Here is a 24259-nt window from a genome sequence, read left to right as displayed (position 1 = left end):
GCCCTGCCACCCGCCCCAAGCTGACTTCTTTCGCAATTTTTCTCACTACCACACTTGGATTATGTTGCGCTGATAACTGTTTTTTACAAAAGGAGTCCCCTCGAAAATCCCCCGCCGGGATGCGGAAGCCGTGCAAGAATCCCTTCCTCAGCACCCCAGCGGAGACATAATCAGGGTATATGTTTAACCAAGGAGTCATAGCCATGAGATCAACGGGTGTAGGCAATTGGTCACAACGATCTACCTTACTCCTGCTTGGACCCTCCCTTTCCTCCCGCCCCGGTATTTTTCGATCTACATGAACTCTCCGGGTGTGAGGAATTCCCACAGCCCGCACACACATGCTTGAACCTGCATGTTCCCTGCGCTCTGTTACAGTTGCCTCGATTGAAGCCCCAACAGACCCCCCGCTTTCCACCATTCCCGCCGGTTTTCGGCTGGTGATCGCCACCGGTGCCTGCTCGAAAGGGCACCGCGGGCTTTTGGCGGGAAACCCCTGACCCACTCCCGCCCGGCGAGGATGTACCTGCCGCCCCCGGCAGGAGCTGCTTATGCCATGAGACCGAGTCGAGGCAGTCCCATGTCAGAGAGGCATCATATTCTTTTGCTTTCCGGAATTTCATGTCGTAACCTTTCCATTCGTCTCCCTCATACATTACATAGAAATCCATAATACGAGTTTGATAGCAAGACAGTTCATTTAACACTTCGGGTTTACGTTCCCCCATAACTGCAGTAAAGATTGCAAAGGCCTTCGCCCAATTCGTTATCGTTTCATCCACCCTGAACTCCGCCATCTTGGCGCGCCACACGCTCGGGTGCCACAAATCTTTCTGGGTTTTGGCATATTCCATCTCGCGATGGTCAGTTAATAACGAAAACATATTGACATACTTGTCCTCCCATATCAACTCTTTTGTGGCCATAGGGATGTGCTGTGCCACCCTCTCCCGCCTTGAGGGTAATGAGCCCTCCCCCGTCATTGGCAAAGCGAGCTTACCCGGTTCAGTCGTTGTTCCCGCCGTTTTTCCGAGACCAACTGCCGATCCTACCGGTGTCACCTGTGGGGAAACAAGAGGAAGATTCGCCTTCGCAGCATCTCGCGACTGCCGCAACTGCTCTATTAGTAACTTGGCCTCTTCGGCCGTGTCTCCGGGCGCCTTGGCACCCCCTGCTTTCTTATTGAGCCACGCGGCCAACTGGGTGGCCAATTCAGGAGGCATATCCTCATCGTCAGCGGGGTAATCACAACCGGGATCGGTTGACCCGCGTCTGGGATTGGTACCGGGCCGTCAGCTGGTGTGACCGGGGTGGCCGGGGGCACCGCAGGGACCGGGACCTCCCCTGAAACTGCCCTTCTTTTGACCCGCTTCCTTCCACCCTCGGGGACGATTCCCGGCAAGGCCGGGCCTATTACCTTCTTAGGGTTACCAGGATTGCTCAGTGTAGCCAGCTGCTTTTTGACGTCCGCCAGGCCTCGACCGATCGACGGGACTTGTCCGAGTTTCCGCTCCATGCCAGCCATTCGGTTCATCAGCAGGCGTAGCACCTTTCCGTCTCGGAACCCTTTCCTGCTTTCTTGCCAGCCATGGTTTCGATTATCGGCTCCTTAGACGAGCAACGAGGTCCGGACCTTCGCCTTTGAGTAACTGAAAGAGAAAACCACAAGATTACAAGTTCTCAAAATTGCTGCTTGTTCCGTCGAGGGCTCACGAGCAACGAGTGGGTGCAGCCTTCAGAGCACAGGAACAAGAGGACGCTTCTTCGGATTCCCGCTCTATTTATTCTTCTGTGGGAGGGCGTGTACCCTCCTCCGGTACGCCTACTGGGCGTGGCCATCGGTGTAGGTGTCTAGGACAACCCCTCTTGGGCGGGAAAAGGCGCACCCCGGCTACGCCGCTTCGGGCATACCAGCCGAGACACGCCCCCTGCCCAAAATGGTTTCCCGGGAGGATCGGGGCACCCAACCATACGTTCGGGGGGACCGAGTGGTCGCCCCTTTCCAGTGTCCTGGTACATTCTAAAGCAGTAGAAATAGTATGTATAGCCTACTGTGGCAAAATACATTGACTTTTGTAGCTTATCTACATCATTTGTAAGGAACAAAACTTTAGCCAATCAGGCGATGGCACCCCTTAGAACTCAGCAGAGGCATCTTCCCTCAGATTGTTTACCGCACGTCATGTGACAGGGAGTCTCCCTGAGCTTTGCTCTTCTGCTTAAACTCAGATTAAGTATACCCCAAATTAGATCTACTGCATCAAGATGTCAGAACCTTTGAAGAAAGGACTTTATAGACCTTGAGAAACCTGTGGAAAGAAAAGGCTGCATTTGGAAGAACCCTATAAGAAATGTATTTATTGCATTCATTATACCCACAAGGTAACAGAGAGCAAATATTGTAGAACCTTTTCTTCTAAAACTCTCAAGGATAGAGAGAGGAGGCTATTATTGTGGCTTCAGAAACTCTAGACAAGAACAGCTGTGTTTCTGAGGAAGAAGACAGTGAGGACTCTGTCACCTTACATGACAAATCCAAGAAAGAGAAAGGTCGCAATGGTCAGCAGAGGGGTACAACAACGCCTTAATAAAGACACACAATGGGTCTGCAAAAGGCTCCTCCATAAGGAAAGGAGAGAATCGGCTTCCAGAGGCAAAATCTTAACCCTCTATTACATCTATGGCCTCAACTTTGAAAGCTGCGAAATCCTCCTTTGATAGTCTGAGTCAAATATAAACTGACTATAAAGATCTCGTTGACGATGGTAACGCCGTCAAGATCATTGTCGGAGGTGATGAGAGCCAAGACATTGACGGCAACAACTGCATCGTCTACTACAGCCACGACGACCACATCGTTGACGACATAACCCTGTAGACAAAAGCAAGACCGACACTGTTGGCGGCTATGCCATCGCTGTCGACGAAGACCTTGCCAACAGGACCAGCAGCAACGCATCCAGGAGAGAGATTACGCTACTGTCAACACCCTATCGATGAGACACCAAGATGATCTTTTCCCAGAGCACACCTCTCCCAAGCCACTTATTATACTTGACGATTTCTGATGATGATGGACAATTTGGACCAGCTTATAGCCCATCTGAGCAGCATGTCAAGTACCTCGAAGAAGAAGCGGATGATGATGATGAATACTATGAGCAAGTATGTAGACAAATGAAAGGCCAATGGCAGACCTGTTAACCGCACCTCACACACAGTTCCAACTATTTAAAACCCAGTGCACTTAATTTCCAGTACCATCCGTTCTTTGATAACGCTCCAAGCAGGACCAAATTTAGAAAACAGTGGAACGGTGCACCCAGAAATATAACAGTCCACAAATCTTCTGTTTTGTTTAAAAATAATTCTTCCTTTATTTCATTTTCATATGACTTGTAAAAAATCCATTAAACGAACATCCAGCCGACTCGTTGCGTTCAAACAAACATTTGAACTTCACCAGGGCTTTAGCGTCTTACTATTCATTAGACTCCTGGTTCGAAAATTGATAATAGTAATTTCCAGATCAAATGTTTGAAGCCCTTGCCATGGTGGGTGACACTTTATTTGCTGTAAGCTTCTATGTAAGAGCTCTTGATGGAACCTCATTTTGGTAAATATAATTGGAGCTTCTAGTGTATCAAAACAATGTGTGTTTAACAAACATTGACTGCATCAGCAGCTATTCAGAAAACAGGAGTAATACATTCTCAAACTTACATACATTTCTCCCTACCAATTTTCAGTTTTAAATGACTGTGTGTCTTTCCACTGATTTTAGTACTGGATTGATTACTATTTTATCAAATGTTCAGCATGTTTGAAGTCAATTGCCTTATAGTGTATTTTGGTATAGGTCACAGTTTTATAAGGTTGAAATTTCCCTGGCCTGCATTCTTGAATTTGTTTCTTTGGTCTCCTTTTTAGTCTGGTGATTGTTCTGCTTATTTTTTCAGAAAAAAACCTTACATACAATCTTGTTTACAAGAGTCAAAAGCATGGTTTTGCAGTGTGAATCTTTCTGGATTCACTATGCTGTGCATTATTCTGCTGTCTAGTGGTTTGGTCCGGAATTGTAGTCTTTTCTTTCTTTTTTTTTTTTTCGTAGCCCAGGTGGGCGTCAACATCCCACCTTTTGGTGTACTTCCTGTGATGTCGGCACGCTTCCTGCTGAAGCTCCCACCTTTGGGCGCCATCTTCAGATTCTTTTTTCCGCCGTTGGGTCTGGATCGTCACCGAGAGGCTCCAGAGTTTTTGGAGAAAAGAAGAAAAGGGCGTAATTTTCACAGAAAAGATTGGAGAAGATACTTAGGAACAAGATCACCAAGCCGGGAAGACGAAGAAGGAGGAGAACTTCGAGATCTTCGACGTCCAACCGAGAATGCGCACACAGGGGGCCCCCTTGAGCGCAGGAATGGACAAAACACCCTTTAAATTCTGCCGTAACTGCCACCACAAATACGCGCAGAAAGACCAGCACCTGGTCAACAACCTCTTCTTACCGGTCGACCACGGGAGTAAGGATTGCAACGCCTGCTCCGCCTTCCCCCCCGAAGACACTTAGGGTTAGAGAGAGACAAAGGAGAGCCAACTACACCATGCAAGGCAAAGGCCAACCTCCGTCGCTTAGGGACCTGGGCCTCTCCAGCGACGAAGTGGACAACATCGCCAAGGGACCAGATGACTACACGGTCATAGAGACCGATAAGAAGGCATCTAAAGAGGCAGGAGAGACGTCGACCCCTAAACCCCCGACAGACTCTCGAAAGCCCGATCAGGACTCTCAAAAAACAGAGTCGAAGTCCTCGAAGGGAGCACTGGCGCCGAAAACCTCGACGGCCGCAGCTGCATCCAAGGACAAACAGCCCAGCAGATCCTTCGAAAAGGACTCCCAGGCGGCGAAGGCCGGCGAAAAGCCAAGGTTGTCGAAGCACGTCCCCGAAAAGGAACGCGCGACTTCGAAGGAGAAGGACCCGAAGGTTGCTTCGAAGTCGACGACTAAATCGAAGAGATCGGCTGAAACGCTCCACGCCGAGCATGCCGCCGAGATGGAGAGGAAAAAGAGAAGGTTTGAGGCCGAAATGGAGAACATCCTGCTAAGGAAGAGAGTTCGACGAAAAAATGAAGAGGTTCACAATTTTGTCGAAACCTCCGACGACGATCGTCGAGATAGAAGAGGAATTCGACGCCGAAGGGCTGCCGAAAACTCCAGAGCCTCAGGAACACCTAGAGGAAGAGGGACTATACTATAGTTCGAGTTCAAGAATTTATATAGCGCACTACTCATCCAGAGGGTCTCAAGGCGCTTGGGGATGGGTTCATTATTTATCGAATAGCCAGGTTTTAAGTTATTTTCCGAAGGATATGTGGTTCTGTGTGAGGCGGAGGTGGGTGGGGAGTGAGTTCCAGGTCTTGGCCGCCAAGTAGGAGAAGGATCGACCTCCCATGGTGGATCTTTGGATACTCGGAACTGCGGCGAGTCCTTGATTGGAGGATCTTATTTGGCGGGTGGGTGTGTAGAAGGACAGTCAAGAGTTAAGGCATTCGGGCCCTAGTTTGTAGAGGGCCTTGTGTGCGTGTGTGAGGAAACGGAATGTTATTCTCTTGTTGACGGGGAGCCAGTGGAGGTCTTTCAGGTGGCCGGTAATGTGGTTTTGGCGAGGGATGTCCAAGATGAGTCTCGCTGATGCGTTTTGGATGCGTTGGAGTTTTTTCTGTAATTTGGCTGTAATTCCGGCGTAGAGGGTGTTTCCGTAGTCCAGTCGACTCGTGGCTAGTGCGTGGGTGACAGTCTTTCTTGTCTCGGAGGGGATCCAATGGAAGATTTTTTTGAGCATACGAAGTACGTTGAAGCAGGAGGATGAGACGGCGTTGACTTGTCTGGTCATCGAGAGTGAGGAATCTAGGATGAAGACCAGGTTGCGTGCGTGATCTGTGGGTATGGGTGCTGTGCCTAGAGCTGAAGGCCACCATGAGTCGTCCCAGGCAGAGGAGGATGATCCTAGGATGAGTACCTCCGTTTTGTCTGAGTTAAGTTTTAGGCGGCTGTATTTCATCCATTCGGCTACTTCTTTCATGCCTTCGTGAAGGTTGGTTTTGGCGGAGTTAGGGTCTTTGGTGAGGGAAAGGATCAGCTGGGTGTCGTCAGCGTAGGAGATGATGTTAAGGTTGTGATGACGCGCGATGGATGCGAGTGGAGTCATGTAAATGTTGAAGAGGGTGGGACTGAGTGATGATCCTTGTGGTACATCGGAGATGACTTCGGTAGCTTCTGATTTGAATGGCGGAAGTCTTACTCTCTGGGTTCTTCCGGCGAGGAACGAGATGATCCAGTCCAGTGCTTTTCCTTGTATTCCGCTGTTGTTGAGGCGCTGTATGAGGGTGCTATGACAGACTGTGTCGAAGGCGGCGGAGAGGTCGAGTAGAATGAGGGCCACTGTTTCTCCGTTGTCCAGTAGTGTTCGGATATCGTCTGTGGCTGCGATGAGGGCGGTTTCGGTGCTGTGTTTGGCTCGAAAGCCATTCTGTGAGGGATCGAGGGAGTTGTTGGATTCGAGGAAGGCGGCGAGTTGGCTATTGGCGGCTTTCTCGATGACTTTTGCCGGGAAAGGGAGGAGGGATATTGGGCGGTAGTTTTTGAGTTCAGAGGGGGTCTGCTGTGGGTTTCTTTAGGAGGGCGCTGACTTCGGCATGTTTCCAGCTTTCTGGGAAGGTAGCAGAGTTGAAGGAGCAGTTGATAACATCACGGAGATGGGGTGCGATGATGGAGTCTGCTTTGTTGAAGATGTGGTGGGGACATGGGTCGGTTGGCGAGCCAGAGTGGATGGAATTCATTAGGCGGATGGTGTCTTCGGTGGTGATTGGGTTCCAGGCGCTGAGATTGTTAGAGGGCGGCTTAGGTTCTGAGGGGGGTGGAGAGGATTGTTCGTTGGAACTGTTTTCGAAGCTGTTGTGTATGTCTGCAATTTTGTTGTAGAAGGAGGATCGCGAATCGCAGAGGTCTTGGGAGGGAGTGATGTCGTTTGAGGCTGCGGTGGGGTTGGTGAATTCTTTGACGATGTTGAATAGTTCCTTGCTGTTATGGGCATTGTTGTTGAGTCGATTTTTGAGTGCTGATTTCCTGGTGGATCGGATCAGCTGGTGGTGTTTGCGGGTGGCTGTCTTGAAGGTGGTCATGTTGTCGGCGGTTGGGTTTTTTCTTCATGTTTTCTCGAGAGTACGGCATAGTTTCTTGGATTTCTTAAGGTCATCGTTGAACCAGGGGGCCTTTTTGCTGTCTTGTTTGGTATGATGGTTTTTCAAGGGTGCTAATTCGTCGGCGCTGTGAGTGATCCATTGTTTGAGTTTGATGGCAGCTTGGTTTGGGTCCGATGAGAGGGCGGTGGTTTTTGGTTGAGCGATGTGATGAGTTGGTCGGTGGTGATTTTATTCCATTTTCTTCGGGGAATAGGTAGTGGGGGGTTGTGGGTCGAGGTGGTTTTGTAGCTGAAGTGAACACAGCTGTGGTCCGTCCAGTGGAGAGCTGTGGTGCGATCGAAGGAGATGTGTTTGCTGGAAGTGAAGATTGGGTCTAGCGTGTGCCCGGCTACATGGGTGGGGGTATCAACAAGTTGTTTGAGTCCGAGATTGGTCAGGTTGTCCAGAAGGGTGGTGGTGTTGCTGTTGTTTTTCTTTTCTAGGTGGAAGTTGAGGTCTCCTAGTAGAATGTAGTTCTCGGAGGCGAGGGCATGAGGACTGATGAAGTCAGTGATGTCCTCGGTGAATTGTTTAAGTGTTCCTGGAGGCCTGTAGAGGACGGTGCCTCTGAGTGTGGTTCTGGGGTCCGTGTGGATCTGGAAGTGGAGGTGTTCGGCGGTGGTAAGGTTATTGTCAGAGCTGGTCGTGATTTTGATGGTGTTTTTATGGACGATGGCGATGCCTCCTCCAGTTTGAATGGAACGGTCTTTTCGGATGATCTTGTAATTGTCCGGGATGGCTATGGCGATGTCGGGTGTTGATGATGCATTCATCCATGTTTCAGTGAGGAAGGCGACGTCTGGTGATATGGCGTCGAGTAGATCCCAAAGTTCGGTGGCGTGTCTGTGGACCGAGCGGGTATTCAGCAGGATGCATTTCAGGTGGTTGGAGTCGGAGCTGTGTTTGGTGTTAGTGGATGTGGTAAGGGTCTTGACGCTGGTATATTTGCAGGAGTGGCAGGTGACGGGCCCGTGAGTGCGTCCCGGGGCAGCTTCGTAGCATTGGGATGTGCGTCCAGGGTTAAGGGCTAGGAGGGTGGCTGCGTCGTAATTAATGCGGCCGGAGTTTGATTTGCGGGGGTCTGGCGCTGGGCGCGGTCCAGGCGCGGAAGGGCGTAGACGGGCTTACTTTTGGCGCACCTTCGGCGCGCATGGGGCGTGCTCGCTGCGCGTGAATGGTGCGCGCAAATGCATCTGTCATATATGGATAGTGGAGGGGGAGGGGCGAGGGAGGGTCAGCTGGGAGGCGGGGCGGGCTGTGGGGGACGGGCTCTGAGGCACCACCAACAACAACTACAATGGCAGCAGCGCAAGAAAAACGAAACTGGAGGTAGGCTGGGGCACAGACACTCGACAATGCTTGATTCAATGTATAAAGCTAGAGTGCCAGTAATCAACTGTAAATCAAGCAATGCAACATCAACCAAGGAGTACAAATCGCGTTACAGCTGTGAGAGCGCTAAATAAAACGCTGTGATTAAATTACCCCAGAAGCGTTTAGAAATGTCTACAATATATTACAGTGGCACTCGCAATACAGCACTATGCTGTGAAAGAGGCAGCAGTAATGCGAGTACAAAGTAGAGCAATAGCGCAGTCAACGATACCAGGCAGGAGCTGGGGCGAAGGGAGCGACCGCTTCTGAAAGCGTCAGGACGGAGAAGAAGAAGGCGACGATGACCAGCGAACGACTTTCGGCTCTGCATCCTCGATGACGCAGGACCTGGATTGGCAGGACCTCGACTCCGAAAACCCGGAAGAGCCCGTGGAGACTTATCCTTCGAGGCCTTCGCCACCAGATGACATTGGGGCCTATAATAAGGTCATCAAGAACGCGGCAGCTGCCTGTGGAGTCAAACTGGAGGAGGAAAAGCCAAGGCATGTTTCGTTTTAGAGACCCTGCTCCCCACTCAAACAAAGAGTCGGTTCCTCCCCATGCTCCCGAGTATCATGGACCAAGGGAGGGAGGCGTTCTAAGACCCCAGCGACCTGCAGGTTTGTCACACCTAGGACGGAGAAATAGTACAAACACTCCTCTCAGGATCCTCCCTACATTCAGGGATCCATCACAGCGGGCTCCATTATTGCGGCAAGTGCCAGGAATGGGGCAAACGTTCCAACAACGTCCGGGCCACCACCAGACAAGGAAAGTAGGAGAATGGACCTAACTGGGAGGAGAAAAATAGAGAGAAATGCAGCAGTACACTGGCGCATGGCGAACTCCAATGCCCTGCTGAACAGACACCAGTACCAGCATTGGGACGAGATGGAGCAACTGCTCAAGCACATTCCCGAGGAATACCAGAAAAGGGTATCACACCTGGTGGAGGAGGGAAAAAATATAGCAAATGCTTGCCTGAAAACGGCCTTGGATGGGGCTAACACATCCAACAGACTTATGAAGATGGAAATCGCAGAAAGAAGGCAGACCTGGATTAGGATCTCAGGCTTCAAGCCAGAAGTGCAAAACAACATCCTGAGCACTGCCTTCAATGGAGAGACACTGTTCGGAGCACCGGTGGATGAGAAACTCACCCAGCTCAAGAAAGAAAATGAAACTGCAAGGTCCATGGGGGCCTTACTATTCAGAGGGATGAGAAGGGGTACCTCGACACAGACACCAAAATGAAAGGGAAGGAAACCAGCCGGGAACGTCACACCAGACATTCCAGCAGGCACACCTGGGCGACAATCAATCCCAGCAGGGGCAGCAAAAGCAAACCTGGCAATACCAGCCTCGGGCCAGTTCTTTCGTGGGAGGGCGAATGGACGAGGGCAAACGAGAAGAGGGGGACAACAAACCACCTCAAAGTGACTCAGTCACGCGAAGCGTGCCCACCTACACGACCCCTCCGAGGTTGAAGCACAACAAGGCCAACACGAGGGAGTTGCACAGATCAAACAGCGACGACCATGTAACACCAGTAGGAGGCAGGCTAAGACACTTCTTCCAGGAGTGGAAGAAGATAACTACAGACAAATGGATACTCAACATCATAGAGTTCAGATACTGCATAGAACTGGAAAAGAAACCACCAAATAGAAAAAAAAAAGGAAGGCGCATTCAGGAAAAGAACTGGCGCTACTTCTAGAGTTATCACAAGAACTTCTCCGAAAGGAGGCCATGGAACCAGTTCCATTCAGAGAAAGGAATAAGGGAGTGTACTCAAACTATTTCCTAGTTCCAGAGAATGTTGATACAAACCGACAACACAAAAACGATGTTCTACATCAACAAACAAGACGGAACACAATCAGTCACAATGTCCAACCTAGTGCAAGAAATATGGAGATGGGCCATCCCACTCAAAATAGATCTGCTAGCCATACACCTACCAGGGAAGGACAATGTGGAAGCAGACTGGCTCAGCAGACAGACTTCAGCATCCCACGAGTGGGAGCTCAATGCACAGGAAACGCAAAAGCTATTCAGGAGGTGGGGCACTCGGACAATAGACCTATTTGCAACGCACCAGAATGCAAAATGCTGATACTTCGCATCCAGGCAACCAGAGGAATGCCCTATAGATAAGGTGGTTGAAAACATTTGCCTACGCTTTTCCCCCGATACCACTGATACACAGGTTACTCAACAAGTGCTGAACCAGCAACATGACACTGATCTTGGTGGCACCTCAGTGGGCCAGGCAGACCTGGTACTCACAGATAATGGAAATGGCACAGGGACCACCCCACAAGTTTGGGAAAAGTAAAGACTTACTCTCCATGCAAAACGGAGAAGTACTACACCCAGAGCCAGAGAGTCTCAGCATAGCGTCATGGCTCCTGAAGGCATAGAATTTGCACACTTAAGGTTACCTGCGAGCACCTTGCGGGTGTTACGTGAGGCAAGGAGGCCTAGCACACGAAGGTGCTATGTGGCTAAATGAAAGAGGTTCACACAATGGTGCAAAAAGAAGAAACTACACAAGAAGATGGCAAGGGAATCAACGGTGCTAAGATATCTCACGCACCTGCTGAAGGCAAAACTAAGTTCATCCTCGCTAAGAGTACACCTAGCAGTGATAGTAGCCTACACAAGAGGAGAGACAGGAAAGAGCTACTTTACATCACAAATAGTAAAGAGATTCCTGGAAGGGGCAAAAAGGATCGCACCACCTAAGAGGATGCCGCCACCAGCATGGAACCTTCATTTAGTCCTAACAGACCTCATGAAAGCGCCCTTTGAAGCCATCCATAAGGCCTCCCTACAAATGCTGGCAATGAAGACAGCCTTCCTGGTGGCAATCACCTCGCTGCACAGGGTAAGCGAACTACAAGCGCTAACACTGCAAGAACCCTACATTCAAATACACAATGATAGGGTGGTAATGAGAACTGACCCACACTTTATGCCAAAGGTGGTTGAGGTTCCACATGAACTAGACAGTACAAATACCAAGCTTCTTTCAGAAACCATCCACAAGTGCAGAGAGGGCGTTGCACACTCTGGACGCTAGAAGAGTGGTAAAGCATTACATCGAAAGAACTAAAGAGCACAGGAAAACAAAGCAGTTCTTTGTGTCCTTCGCAAACAGTTTCCTGGGTAAACCAGTAACAAAGGGAACCATCGCACGAGGGATCGTACAAACTATACAATTCTGCCACAAACAGGCAGGCCAAGAACTAGCAGAAGGGGCACGAGCCCACTCTACCAGGAAGAAGGGCAATAGCCTTCCTGGCTAACACACCCATCCAAGACATATGCCTGGCGGCAACATGGGCTTCAATGCACATGTTCACTAAGCACTACTGTGTGGATATACAAATGAACAAGGAAGCACAAGTAGGACAGAAGGTGCTTCAACATATATTCAACGACCAACGCTCATCTTCCACCCAGCCGCCACAAACATAACAAACCGCTACAAAGTCTATGCACAGCATAGCGAATCCAGAAAGATTCACTCTGCAAAATGAATAGTATCTTACCTGTCGGTGTAGTTTTGCAGCTTGAAGATCTTTCTGGATTCACTAGCGAACCCACCCACCTCCGCCAGAAAGATGAGGCAGGAGAAGAAGGTGGTAACGCAAGGTCAATAGAGAACAGACACCTTAAAGGACAAAGCGAAAAAAAATCACTTACATGAAGAAGAAATAGAAAACATTGGCAAAGGATTCACAAACAGAACACAAAAACACAAATCAGAAGATGGCGCCCAAAGGTGGGAGCTTCCGCAGGAAGCGTGCCTACGTCACAGGAAGTACACCAAAAGGTGGGACGTTGCGCCCACCTGGGCTACGAAAAAAAGAAAAAAAAAGAAAGGACTACGATTCCAGACCCAACCACTAGACCACGGAATAATGCACAGCATAGTGAATCCAGAAAGCTCTTCAAGCTGCAAAACTACACCGACAGGTAAGAAACGATTTGATCCTGACTGGGGGCATAGCTGGAAAGACTCATGATGTTGACTCAAGGGGGACGTGGCCAACCGCCAAGCATGGGGGACGAAGACTGAGAGAGCTCCGTAACCCAACCTGACACCGGGGCATTTATTTGCATAACATAGGCTTACCGATCCTTCCTCCCTGGCGTTTCATATATCGAAGGGTCTACAGACTGCTGGGAACAGGCAATCGGGCGGTTTGAGGCTTGCTGTCTCCCTGGACGAGCAGGCGTTGTGTGCGGCTGAGTTCGCGCTAACGGGGAGACTGTGACGTGCCGTGGAAGTGTGGCGAGGACCCTGCGGCCGGAGTCACCAGTGCTGCTCATGCGCAGAGAGTGCGGTTGTCTTCACTCCTTTTGGATCGTTGTTGTGGTGAGCCAGGGGGGATTCCCGAAGTGCATATATTTACAGGAGCTGCGCACGACCGGGACCCAGCACAAAATGGCGGCCGCACGGAGGTAGTCAGCTCCGGATTGGCAAAGAAGGCAGAGGGAACGCAAGTGCGGCTTGGATCTGGGCTGCCTTTATCTATTTGCATGGCAGTATAATAGGCTAAGTACAGCTGAGCATCCTGTCCCTGAGTGCAATCTACAGGAAACCGGGCCATCCTGATATTGAGGTGTGCTGCGAGGGAAGGGACAAACTTGTGGCTGTGCATGGCGGCGCAGTGAAGTCCATGATTGCCGAAGGTGAGCTGTATGAAGAGGCTTTGGGAGTGTGCAAGGCCTAGGGCGACATCAGGAGGTGTAGCATGGCGTCTTATTGGGGTGCTATGGTTAACATGCCAGGGCTTGCCTCACTGGGCTAGACAAAGAACACCAGTGAAGAATTAGGATCCACGTAGACAGTCTGGCAGGTTCCATGCCCCCAGGCACATACCATCGGATGCCCAGATACTTCTTTCTGCAGTTGTTACCCTATCTTTCTCTGTGAAACTACCGGCCCAGGGACACATGGTAGCGTGGAGAGGTACAGGACTGGGTGTCCCTGTTTGCGCCCTACATGCGAGTAGTGTGCAAGTATCGTGAGTGTGGTAGAAGTAAACTGTGCCACTAGAGACTGAGGCCAAATGGTAAGATAAAGAAGCGCTTTGCTATGTTGTCAGCACTTGGGGCTAGATATTGAGACGCTACAGGACACAAGAGACAACCCCGTGTACCTAGTGTGGACTATCTGCTAACAACCTACCGGTGGTGCATGGGGGTGAGAATTGAGCCACGTATTGTTTCTGGCCCCCTTGGAGAGTATCGGGCATCCCAGGACCAACAATCGGAACCCCTACCCCCTGACGGCCCATTAGGAACAGTACCGGACAACGCAGATGCGTCATCAGGACTCTGAAGTGATTCCGCCCACGGAACCCACCAGTGCTGAGGGCAAGCTGGACTTAATATTACGAGAAATAAGAGACTCCAGGGCCGTTATGGAAATGTCATCAGCACACTACTAGTTTTACTCTATTGAAGGCTGACCCACTCAAAACTGGTGGACAAAGCCAAAAATAACAGGCTGGCACTTGATGATCTTATACCCCAGCAGATAACACACTCCTCCCAAATAGAACAACTACAATGCCGATTGAAAGGTCTGCAGGACAGGATGGACGACGCAGAAGGACGCTCGAGGCGCAATAATGTGCGTATTTTGGGAATACCGGAGAGCAGTGAAGGGGCCCATCCAACACAATTTATCGAGCAATGGCTGCGTGAACAGGTAACCACCATGGGGCTCACTGAGTATTTTAGTGTCAAGTGCGCTCAAAGTTCCACCCAGGCCATCTCTTCCAGGGGTACCACCTCGGCCAATAATAGCGCGAATATTAAATTATAAAGATAGGGACACAATTTTACGTGCAGCACGCGAGAAGGCCCTGATAACATTTGAGAACAAAACAATTTCACTTTGGCAGTACAAAGAGCGAGGGCCACGTTCCAAGATCTCAAAAAGGAACTCCGACTGCACCATCTGAAACACGCCCTACTGTTCCCGGCTCGCCTCAAAGTTATCCATGATCAAAAAGCCCTGTTCTTTGATAGCCCGGAGGAATCAGCGGACTGGCTATAAATTACTATGTCACCACTGGGTTCTCAACACTCCTCGCAATCCATTTGTCAACAGCAGCCAAAATTGCAACGGATGAGTAGAGAAAGACCTGACAAGGGAAACCAGCATTGCACTGATTGAGGAGGACACCCATCGACAGAACAGATCACGGACAGCCAAAAGGATGCGATCCTGACAGCAATAGCACTAGCAGCCCTTGATGCACAATCAGTGACGGAAACTGTGGACTCTTCGGAAGATGTGAATGCACAATCTGACTCTGAATCTAGTTTGGCACTGTTTCCTCTAGTCACCCACAGACTGTCAATGATGGACATACCTGTATCCTGCTGCTGTCGTGAACTGTCAGATGAGTATCTATTTGTCTACAATGTTTGCTGTACATGCCAATGATGTGTTTAGTTAGTAACACTGCTGGGTTGCCTGGTTGAGTTGTCTGTAATGATGTTCGACGCACAAAATTGGGTGAGGTGGGGGCTCCACGGTTGCGGAATTCTTGTGTATTGCATGGCAGAGGCTATGAAACGATTGGTGGCCACTACCCCTCAGGCAACTGCATTTAGTTACTGAAACATGAAGTTCTTCTTGAGTTTGTTTTGTTGGTTTGGTTCTCTTTTGTTATATAGTGGAACCCAGTATTGGAAAGTTAAACGGGGTTTATGGGCTCAGCTACATGCGCTAGAATGGGCGCTCTGTCTGTGGGAAATTATGTGATGTTCAGTTTGTATGTTTGGCAACCTGATGGTGCAACCTAGAGGATATAAATATATGTCCTGGAATGTAATAGGTATGGGGTCGATACACAAAAGACATAGAATCTTGGCACAATTAAACCGTAGGAAGACACAGATAGTCTTTCTACAAGAAACACATTTAATACAGGCAGAAGCCGATAAGCTCCTTAGGAAATGGAGGGGGCAGCTGTTTTCTACTTCTTATTCTGCCTTCGCCAGGATGGTGGCGGTATGGTTCAGGAATGGCACCCCTTTCAAACTTATAGAACAAAATACAGACTTGAATTGGAGATATGTACTGTTGCATAGCTTGCTGGATGGAGAACACCTAGTTGTAGGGAGTATCTATGCCCCGAACGTGGAACAGGAAACATTTCTGGCAATTCTTAGTACTGTTCTGGTGGGATGGGAAGGTTACCCATGGATTCTAGGAGGTGATTTCAATGCAGTGCTGAACCTAGAATTGGACAGATCGCACCCTCCCCTGCAAGGTGCGGGGTGTAGGAAGCAAACAGAAGCGCTACAGGCATGGGCACTAGGTTGGGGAGTGGGAGATATTTGGAGGGAGAAACATCAAGTAGACGAAGAATACTTCTTCTCCGCACCACATAGCATCCACACTCGTATAGACAGGATATTTTGTTCACAGAAGCTATTACACTGTTATGGAAATCACACACTTGGGCAAAACGTATTCAGATCATACACTCGGCAGATTGAATGGGACACTTTTAAAATGGTAATTATGGGAGTGGCGATTAGTACAAAAGTGGGTGTGCGTACAGCAATACTTGGCAGGCTTATGGATATAGAGGATATGCTGGGCAAACTGGAACGGTAAGCGCGAACAAATTCAACGAGCAAAACAGTTACAAGAGCTGCAAATAGCACACGCAGAATTATTGGAAGAACTCTGCGTTCTAGACTATAGATTATATACACATAAACAACATGGGATTGCGGATAGAGCGGGCCCCTTGCTTGCTAGGATTATTAAAGATGCTCCGCCAGTGTCCCCCATTCTGGAAATAGATGTCCCGGGTGATGGGGTGAAACCTACACAGATGGAAATTAATGCTGCTTTTCTGCAGTATTACGAGCGATTATATACATCCCCGGATCGGGTAGAGGACAGGGAATATGAGGCGTTCTTTGAGGGGTTGCAGCTCCCTACGCTAAGCGATGACCAAGTGGAAGACTTAAAGAGGTCCATTACACGAATGGAAATTAAAACGGCGATTAATGCCCTCCCCCGTAACAAATCACCAGGTAGTGACAGCTTGCTCATGGAATTTTATGCACTGTATTCTGAGTTGTTGATCCCCCGACTGCTAGAATAGTATCGGGTAGCGCTAGAGGATAACTCACTCCCTCTCGCTACTGTGCAGGCCAAGGTGATTTCCTTGCTGAAACCGGGAAGAGACAGCAGAGATATGGCGAGTTATAGACCCTATCGCTCTTTAATACAGATTACAAGATTTTAAGTAAACTACTAGCAGCAAGGCTATTGCAATATTCCCCCGGATTGATACAAACAGACCAGTGCGGATTTGTACCAAATAGGAGCAAAGAACATTTGACGCGGCCTTCCGCCTTTACAGATGATTACAACCCATAGAGAGAATCTCTAAGGACAAGACGACCTATGTACCTAAGACGTGGACTTTTCTATATATTGACTGTACTTGCACATGCATGACTATGGATAAAGCCTTGAAAAAGTTTCAATGAAACGAAACATGTCGGCTGCCGGTCCAACGCTCAAAAAGGAGGATTGTAACATCGAATTGTCTATTCTCAATCATTTCGCTACTGTGTTTTAAAGAAAATTGTAAAATCTTTGTGATAAATTGTTAAAGCTAGAACAAAGTCAAGGCCTTGCTGATACTTTGAATAGGACATACATCTATAAGAATTTATATTACAGTTATATTAGAGTGCTGAGGTTGACCTATTTCTATTTTATACTGGGATAATATGTTGACAGCATTGCCTAGATTCGGGATCCCACCAGAGTATATGAACTGGGTGAGGCTTTTATGTACAAATCCGACAGTAAGGGCCCGCACGGGGACACATATCTCAAGCCAATACCAGGTAGCGAGGGGTACTAGACAGGGTTGTCGGCTCTCACCCATATTATTTATCCTAGCGTTGGAACCTTTACTGCAAAAGTTACGTGTAATAGCGCGACACAAGGGTATATATGTAGATGGGGAGATGCATGTGGTTTCGGCATACGCCGGGGGTCTTATTTTATTTATTGCAAATATGGACGAGGTCTGTGATCCTATGCCTGAGCTTTTTTCGGTGTTTCAAAAACTCTCGGGACTAACAATAAATGAGAATAAGTCTTACGCCTTTTTTTTTTTAATGACTTAGCCAGGACTGAACCAATTCAATTTGGTGGTTGGAAGTTCCAGACTGCATCGGTCACTTTTAAATAAGTGGGTATTCAGATATATCGAGATGTGGAGGATATTTTAGATGGTAATTTAACTCATTCTAAAACATCACTTGGACGGCAAATATGGTTCTGGACTTCCTTACCGTTACTGGTAGCCGGGCAGGTGGCCATAGCCAAAATGGTGATGCTACCAGACTGTCATATTATTTCATTAATTTGCCCATTATGATTCTGCTGCAAACATTCAGAGTACTGGACTGGTTGAGTTAATATGGGGCTTTGGACGTAGGCGCATAGGGCTCGCTAAGCTGCAACTGGCCACGAAGAAAGGGGGAATGGGAGTCCCCGACAGAGCTTATTGCTATGCAGGCTAATTACAGTGGCTGGCATACTGGATAACTGGCCGTAACCTGAGAGAAATATCCATGACCCCCCAAACTTGGGAACGTGGGGAACTGCATGTATTACCAGGCCGCAAAATCCCGACATCGACGTCCCCACTCTTGCGGACAGCTCTACAATACTGGAAGAAGGCCACGCATTATACTAAAATATTGGCGCCATACGCCCCAAATATACCCCTGTTGGGCTTTCCCCTAACATCGGGAAGGGTGACACTTAGACATAGAGAGATTTGGGCAGAGGCCGGAGTGTCCACAATAGATTTTCTTTTTTTTTATTTCCACAGATGGCGCATTGATGAACCGTGACACATTTGTGCAGGAGTTGGGGGTGACAGATTGTTTCTGCTGCATGCACACATCTCGCACTATGTCAAAACGGTTTGGGCCCCTGGATGGGATGAACCGCAGGCCCATGCACTAACACATATGCAATATTTGATGGGTAACGGAAGTCCCCTAACAAAGTGGCTATACCGGGGTATCCGCATGCACGTCTGTTTCACTGGAGTTGACTCGTGATAGATGGGATGCGGATGCCGCACACTCACAGATAAGGAATGGGAGATGGTGTTAGAACACCCATGCAAAATTTCTAGGAACCCGAAGTTTAAATGTATCCAGCTCATGATTGTGCACCATGCACATTTGACATTCCACAAGCTCAGTAGAATGTTCTCAGAGGTATCAGGAGACTGTCCCCGTTGCCATTCCCCAAATGCTGGTTTATTACACATGTTGTGGGACTGTCCGAGATTACTGCACTATTGGTCGACTGTGCAAGAACTGGTGGATAGTGTGGCACCGACTGGGAATATTCGGTCACTTGGCTGTTGCATATTAGGTTTAGGTCCCCCCTCAAAAAAGGGAGATCCCACTAGTAGATTTGCAAATCTAGCACTGATATTGGCAAAAAGGATTGTAAACATGAGATGGAAGGCTACCAGGCCTCCCAGATTGTTAGACTGGTATAATGAGGTGGTGTGATGGGGAAGAGCAGAGGGAGCAGAACTGCAAAGAGAAGAACAAAAAGGGTTGCGGAAGATCGCAATCTCACTGGACTGGAATGCAAGGTTGGAAGAGTTCGTTAACAAAGAATTACAAGAATAGTGACAGAATGTATATTCCAGGACTGTAAGTGTTGTCAGACGATGTAGACACTGTACTAGGTAAGACAATATAATTCATGTATGTGTTGCTTATATGCTAACTGTACCTGCATGGATCGGTATCACTGAGCCTGCAAGAGTGATAAATACGGATCATGTACGCAAATGATAGCTTGAGCCTGTACCAGGGAGTGGAAGGGGGATGTTTTTTGACTTTTTGTTCAAATAAGAATGCAATGTCCATGATAAGCCTTGACTGATAAATATTCGTGTTTTTGTAAAACGAATAAAAATAAGTATAAAAAAATGTCTCAACCCACAGTGTGCCATATATATATATATATATATATATATATATATATATATATATATATATATATATATATATATATATATATATATATATATATATATATATATATATATATCTTTTATTTGTATTTATATAGCACAAGCTAGGCCCAAGTGCATTAGAGCACTTTACATGAGCACCATAATACATTACACAAGGTCACTTATTTTAATGGACAGAGAGACTGAGGGATCTAAGAGAAATCAGTGTTGATCTAGGGCTGGGATTTACACCTTGTCCCCCAGTTCCAAAAATGGATGCTCTGGCCCTTAGGCCTCATGTCCTCCCCTATATGGTATCCGTACCACAGACACCATCTTCAGATTTTAGGAATTTCCCATTTGTTATTAATGCATCTCCCAAAACTGGATAAATTCGATTTTCATAACAAGTGATTACATGACTACTCACAGTATGGAAACTATATGTTTAAAAATTAATTCAGACAATCACTCATCGAGTCAGGACTCTAGATTTATTTTATATTTTGCAGAAATTGTTGACTAGTGAAACATTCAAAATTATGCTCTATTATATGTTTGGTAATGGTAAACTAAACTTTCATTTAGCAATTTAGAATCTGTTTTCTTCAAGAGTATTTAAACCTAATAAGGTGATTGCCTTTATCGTAAAGTAGTCTGGCATCATCCATCCATCCATATGCCTGTCCGTCCGTTATTGCTCTGTTTCGTCTTTAGGATATTTCATTCATTGATACGAAGATATTTTTGTGTGTATCTAGATAGCAATTTTTGCATCGACTGCCATGCAACAAATTTGAGGATTATTTATATTTCAGTACTTAGCATGGCATGCATGTCAACAGGGAGGCAATTTTTGAATATTGATGTCAAAAATTGTTCAGCATTTTAAGTAGTTATATACATTAACGAGCACAGGAGATTCTATGGTGCATAATTTACTAGTAATGCTAACATTTCACCCTCCTCTCTGTGCTCTGCAGATCTACTGGAAGAAGTACAAACAGAAGAAAGAAGCTCTGAGGTGGCGGCACATGTTTTTCCAGCCTCCTCCCCCCCCACACCCTCTTCCCTTGCATCCCAGCCCTTTTTACCCGGACCCCTTTGCACCTCGACCCTTGTACCCGCCAGGTATCATCGGTGGAGAGTATGATCAGAGACTCATTATTCCATATGTTGATGATCCCATCAATTCTCTGCTACCAAGCATGGGCCAAGCTTCAGGCCGGTTCCTTCCCTTCAGGCCGAATTTTAATCCCATCGGCTCACTACAAGATGCAAATCTTATGTTGCCAGGGCGCGCTGGTCCTCGTTCTAGCAGAGGCAGACCCTCAGACATCCGCCGGGCTTTCATTTGACCTCGCTATACCACTCATGTTCTGAGCCAGCGCTGACCTCACCATGCTAGGACATACTGTTTGCACAGAAAAGCCTGTTTCCACTGGTGGTTCAAGCACTTTTTAATGTGAGTGAATTTCCTTTCACCGCAGTCTGTGGATCAAATGTTAGGTGGGCAGGAGCGCTTTAGCAAACCGGTTGTGTGGTTGCAACTTCAGGTTGAGGGGAGCATAGAAGTCGTAAAATGACTTAAAGAAAATAACCACACCTTCCTCTCGCCTGTGTGATCTCTGCCCTGCTGGAATTTAAGTAGGGGGACCAGCATTGTGTAATAATGCTCAGTTGTTGATTATTGGATCTCAAGTTAGCAGTTCCCCAATTGATGGGCGATACCCTCAGCAGATAGTGGCTGCATTCACAGTGAAATCAGCAGCTTATGTTAGCTCCTGCTTTTTCAGGAAAGGAAAGGCAAAGAAAGAAAATAGGCCATTTGATTTCCAGTAGCCTTGGACTCCATCGTGCCACTGGCACTGGAGATCACCAGTGGCTGGCCTGTGCCCACTTTCTGATCTGCCTACAAAGATTAAGCTCTTCGCCATCTATATACAGACGAGAACACCTCCCCTTTCTAAGAGAAGAAAGGGCTGCATGGCCTGTACTAATTGTACTCCTTGCTGTTACAAAGGGCGGCATACCCCCAGCCTCACTTCATAATGCTTTGGGTTATTCTCAGCACTGTTTCAGTGACCCTTTTATTAAATCACGCTGATTTATAATCTTAATTTGTGTTTTTTTCCTCTTCTGCTTGGTTACCTGTGTGTATCTCAGAACTTTTTTACACCTAATACTCTCACATCCAGAAATGGATGAAATAGCAATGATTCTTACAATAAATCTTCATGTTTGTTTCTTCATCTGCGAGTTTTCACAGACACAGAACTGGGATAATCAGTGAGGGCATGAATGCAGAATTTGAAAGAGTTGATGCAGTGTGCGATTAGTTGAAATAGCAGAATGAATTTATTTGTAATTTGCGACAATAAAATTTGAATTAATGACATAAGTTGCAATAAACTTATTAGTTAAGTAGAAAAGCTGTAACTGCCTATTATCATTCAGTTTGTGACAATACTTGTATTACTTGACTTCCTTTGCTGTTGCTATCTGTTTTTTGGTTTTTTTGTGTGAGAAACTGCTGTGAAATGCATTGCAGTCACCCAGGCCTGCCTATGGGCCTCAGAGGTCTGAATATCCGCTTTCTTTAAATTATGGTTTCCAAAACCTTAAAAGATGTTAAAGAGGTATACTTATATCTGTAATTAAAACATTTTTCCAGACAACAGAGATCCTGTGTCTAATAAACCTCATCCCATAATTGATATCTTGGATCCCAATAACATTACTGTGGTTTAAAATCCTTGTTGGCTTTTCAGGAATAGCGACTGCAGGAGCTGTACGTTTTTTTACAGGCCGTGAGGCCTTTGTGGCCCATCAAGGTAACCCCTTCTCAGTAATGCTGACTTCGCTAAAATAAAAGGATTTATTCTTCGTTTATTAGTAATTTGGATTCTGCCTTGCACAATTCTAAAGATACTGAAGCAATCCTAGGTTGAAGTTAAAGAATTGATGAACAGAGTTGGGTTGTGACTGCTGTATCAGTGCTTTAGAGGCGCAGCAAACTCCTTGTCATGTCTTTCACTACGAAGATTTCAATTTTTGACCCCATTTAACCATGGTAACACTCCATCTACAACCAGATGTGGATTTGACACCCAATAGTATTTTTACCTCTTGCTTGTCCATTTTTCAGTCAGAAATGGCACTGTGTTCTTATTATGGAGCAGTTTCGTTTCGTAGATGGTGGAATCACGGCAGGTTATCGTGGGCTGCCATGCAAGGTATGAACTTAGGGCAAGCATTGGCAACAAGTGTATTTTTGTTTAAACTTGTACAATAGGTATTAAATGTGTTCACGTAATACAAATATAATTGCTTTTTTCTAATTGTGGTGTTCATATGTTTGCAAAAAAAGTTTTAAAAAATTTAGAAAAGAACAAAAATAAGTAAAAATAAATATAATCAAGAAATAAAATCGGAGATTGGCCTACGAGCTGGTGCTGAAGTGGACTATGTTTTGGTGGGTGTCGCTCTCAATTCAGAGAGCCAGTAGCTGAAATGTGCTGATCCATTGCCTCATGCTTGGGTATGCTGCACTTGTCAGGAGCCAATTGTGAATGACACTTAACCAACTCAGTGGGTGAAGAGGGCTGACCAAACGTTCCTCTGAATTAATTTTTAATATGGATGTGGAAATCACGAAGCAGATGAGACGGTGAAACCCATCTCGAGAAGCACCTATAACAGATGTAGCATTATACTATAAAGGGGTGTCATTATTTATAAGGCAGGCCTAGTGGCTTTGTCAAGGGGTCACCTTCTCAATATACAAAAGACAGGCCTACTTACTTTCTCATGGTGTGACTTTAATACACAAGGCAGGTCTAATAGTTTTGACAAAGGCCCAAAACATAAATAAAACAGCCACATTTCATGATTTACCATTAACATGAATGAGGACCAATAAACATAATCTAACACATTCATTTTAGGCAAAACTATTGGAGAGTACAGCAGTAAAATTATCAGTAAAGCATTTGAGTTCAGAGCAACCACAAACGTACTTGAGTCTTTATCATCATAATATTTAAGCCATAGAAACAACTGCTAGAGGCCTCTGCACTCTAAAGCAGGTGCTCAAAAGTCTCCTGGGGCCATGTGCTCCAGGGCCTTGGAAACATAGGATGATTATTTTGAGGACAACAAAGTAAAGGGGGCTGCTGCTCTTCTTGTAGCTCCCCTAACACATTTAGGAAACGCTGGTCGTGCCCATTCCCGTCGTAGAGCCACCACAAGTAACAGATATGTATATAATGAGTCTGCACCGCGCATTATGAGTTGCTCTTCAAAATTTGTGAATATTTTATTAACGGTCAAGCTGCTCCGTTGTTGGGGTTTTTGCGGCCTCGTGCCGCCGTACCTTATACTTTTTGTCCTCCTTTTTAGGTCTCGACTATTATATCCCGCAGGGATTAATAGCTCGAACCTATTGCAGGGGAAACAAACTCGCTTGAACACTGCGGATTCCATGCAGTTCATGTGAAAAAAAGCGCGTGCACAGAAATCCGCTCCCCCACCAAGCAAAACAAGCCAAGAACATAAAAGCGACCGGCCGCTTTGAGTCCATT

General features: G+C 47.0%; 1 protein-coding gene across 1 annotated transcript in view; it reads left to right on the top strand.

Annotated features, from left to right (window-relative positions):
• The window catches only part of FBXO7 (F-box protein 7), a 161178-nt gene extending 139104 nt beyond the window's left edge, over nucleotides 1–22074 (top strand). Inside the window, exon 10 of the mRNA XM_086953013.1 lies at nucleotides 20660–22074. Within this exon, the coding sequence (XP_086809139.1) occupies nucleotides 20660–21034 (375 nt within the window). The 3' untranslated portion in view covers nucleotides 21035–22074. The remainder of the gene's footprint in view (nucleotides 1–20659) is intronic.
• Nucleotides 22075–24259: the final 2185 nt, after the last annotated feature.

Source organism: Lissotriton vulgaris, chromosome 1_2 (assembly GCF_964263255.1).
Source record: "Lissotriton vulgaris chromosome 1_2, aLisVul1.2, whole genome shotgun sequence".
In the NCBI taxonomy this organism is placed as follows: Eukaryota; Metazoa; Chordata; class Amphibia; order Caudata; family Salamandridae; genus Lissotriton; species Lissotriton vulgaris.
The sequence above is the reverse complement of the archived record's forward strand: the minus strand, read 5'-3'. Positions and strand labels throughout refer to the sequence as shown.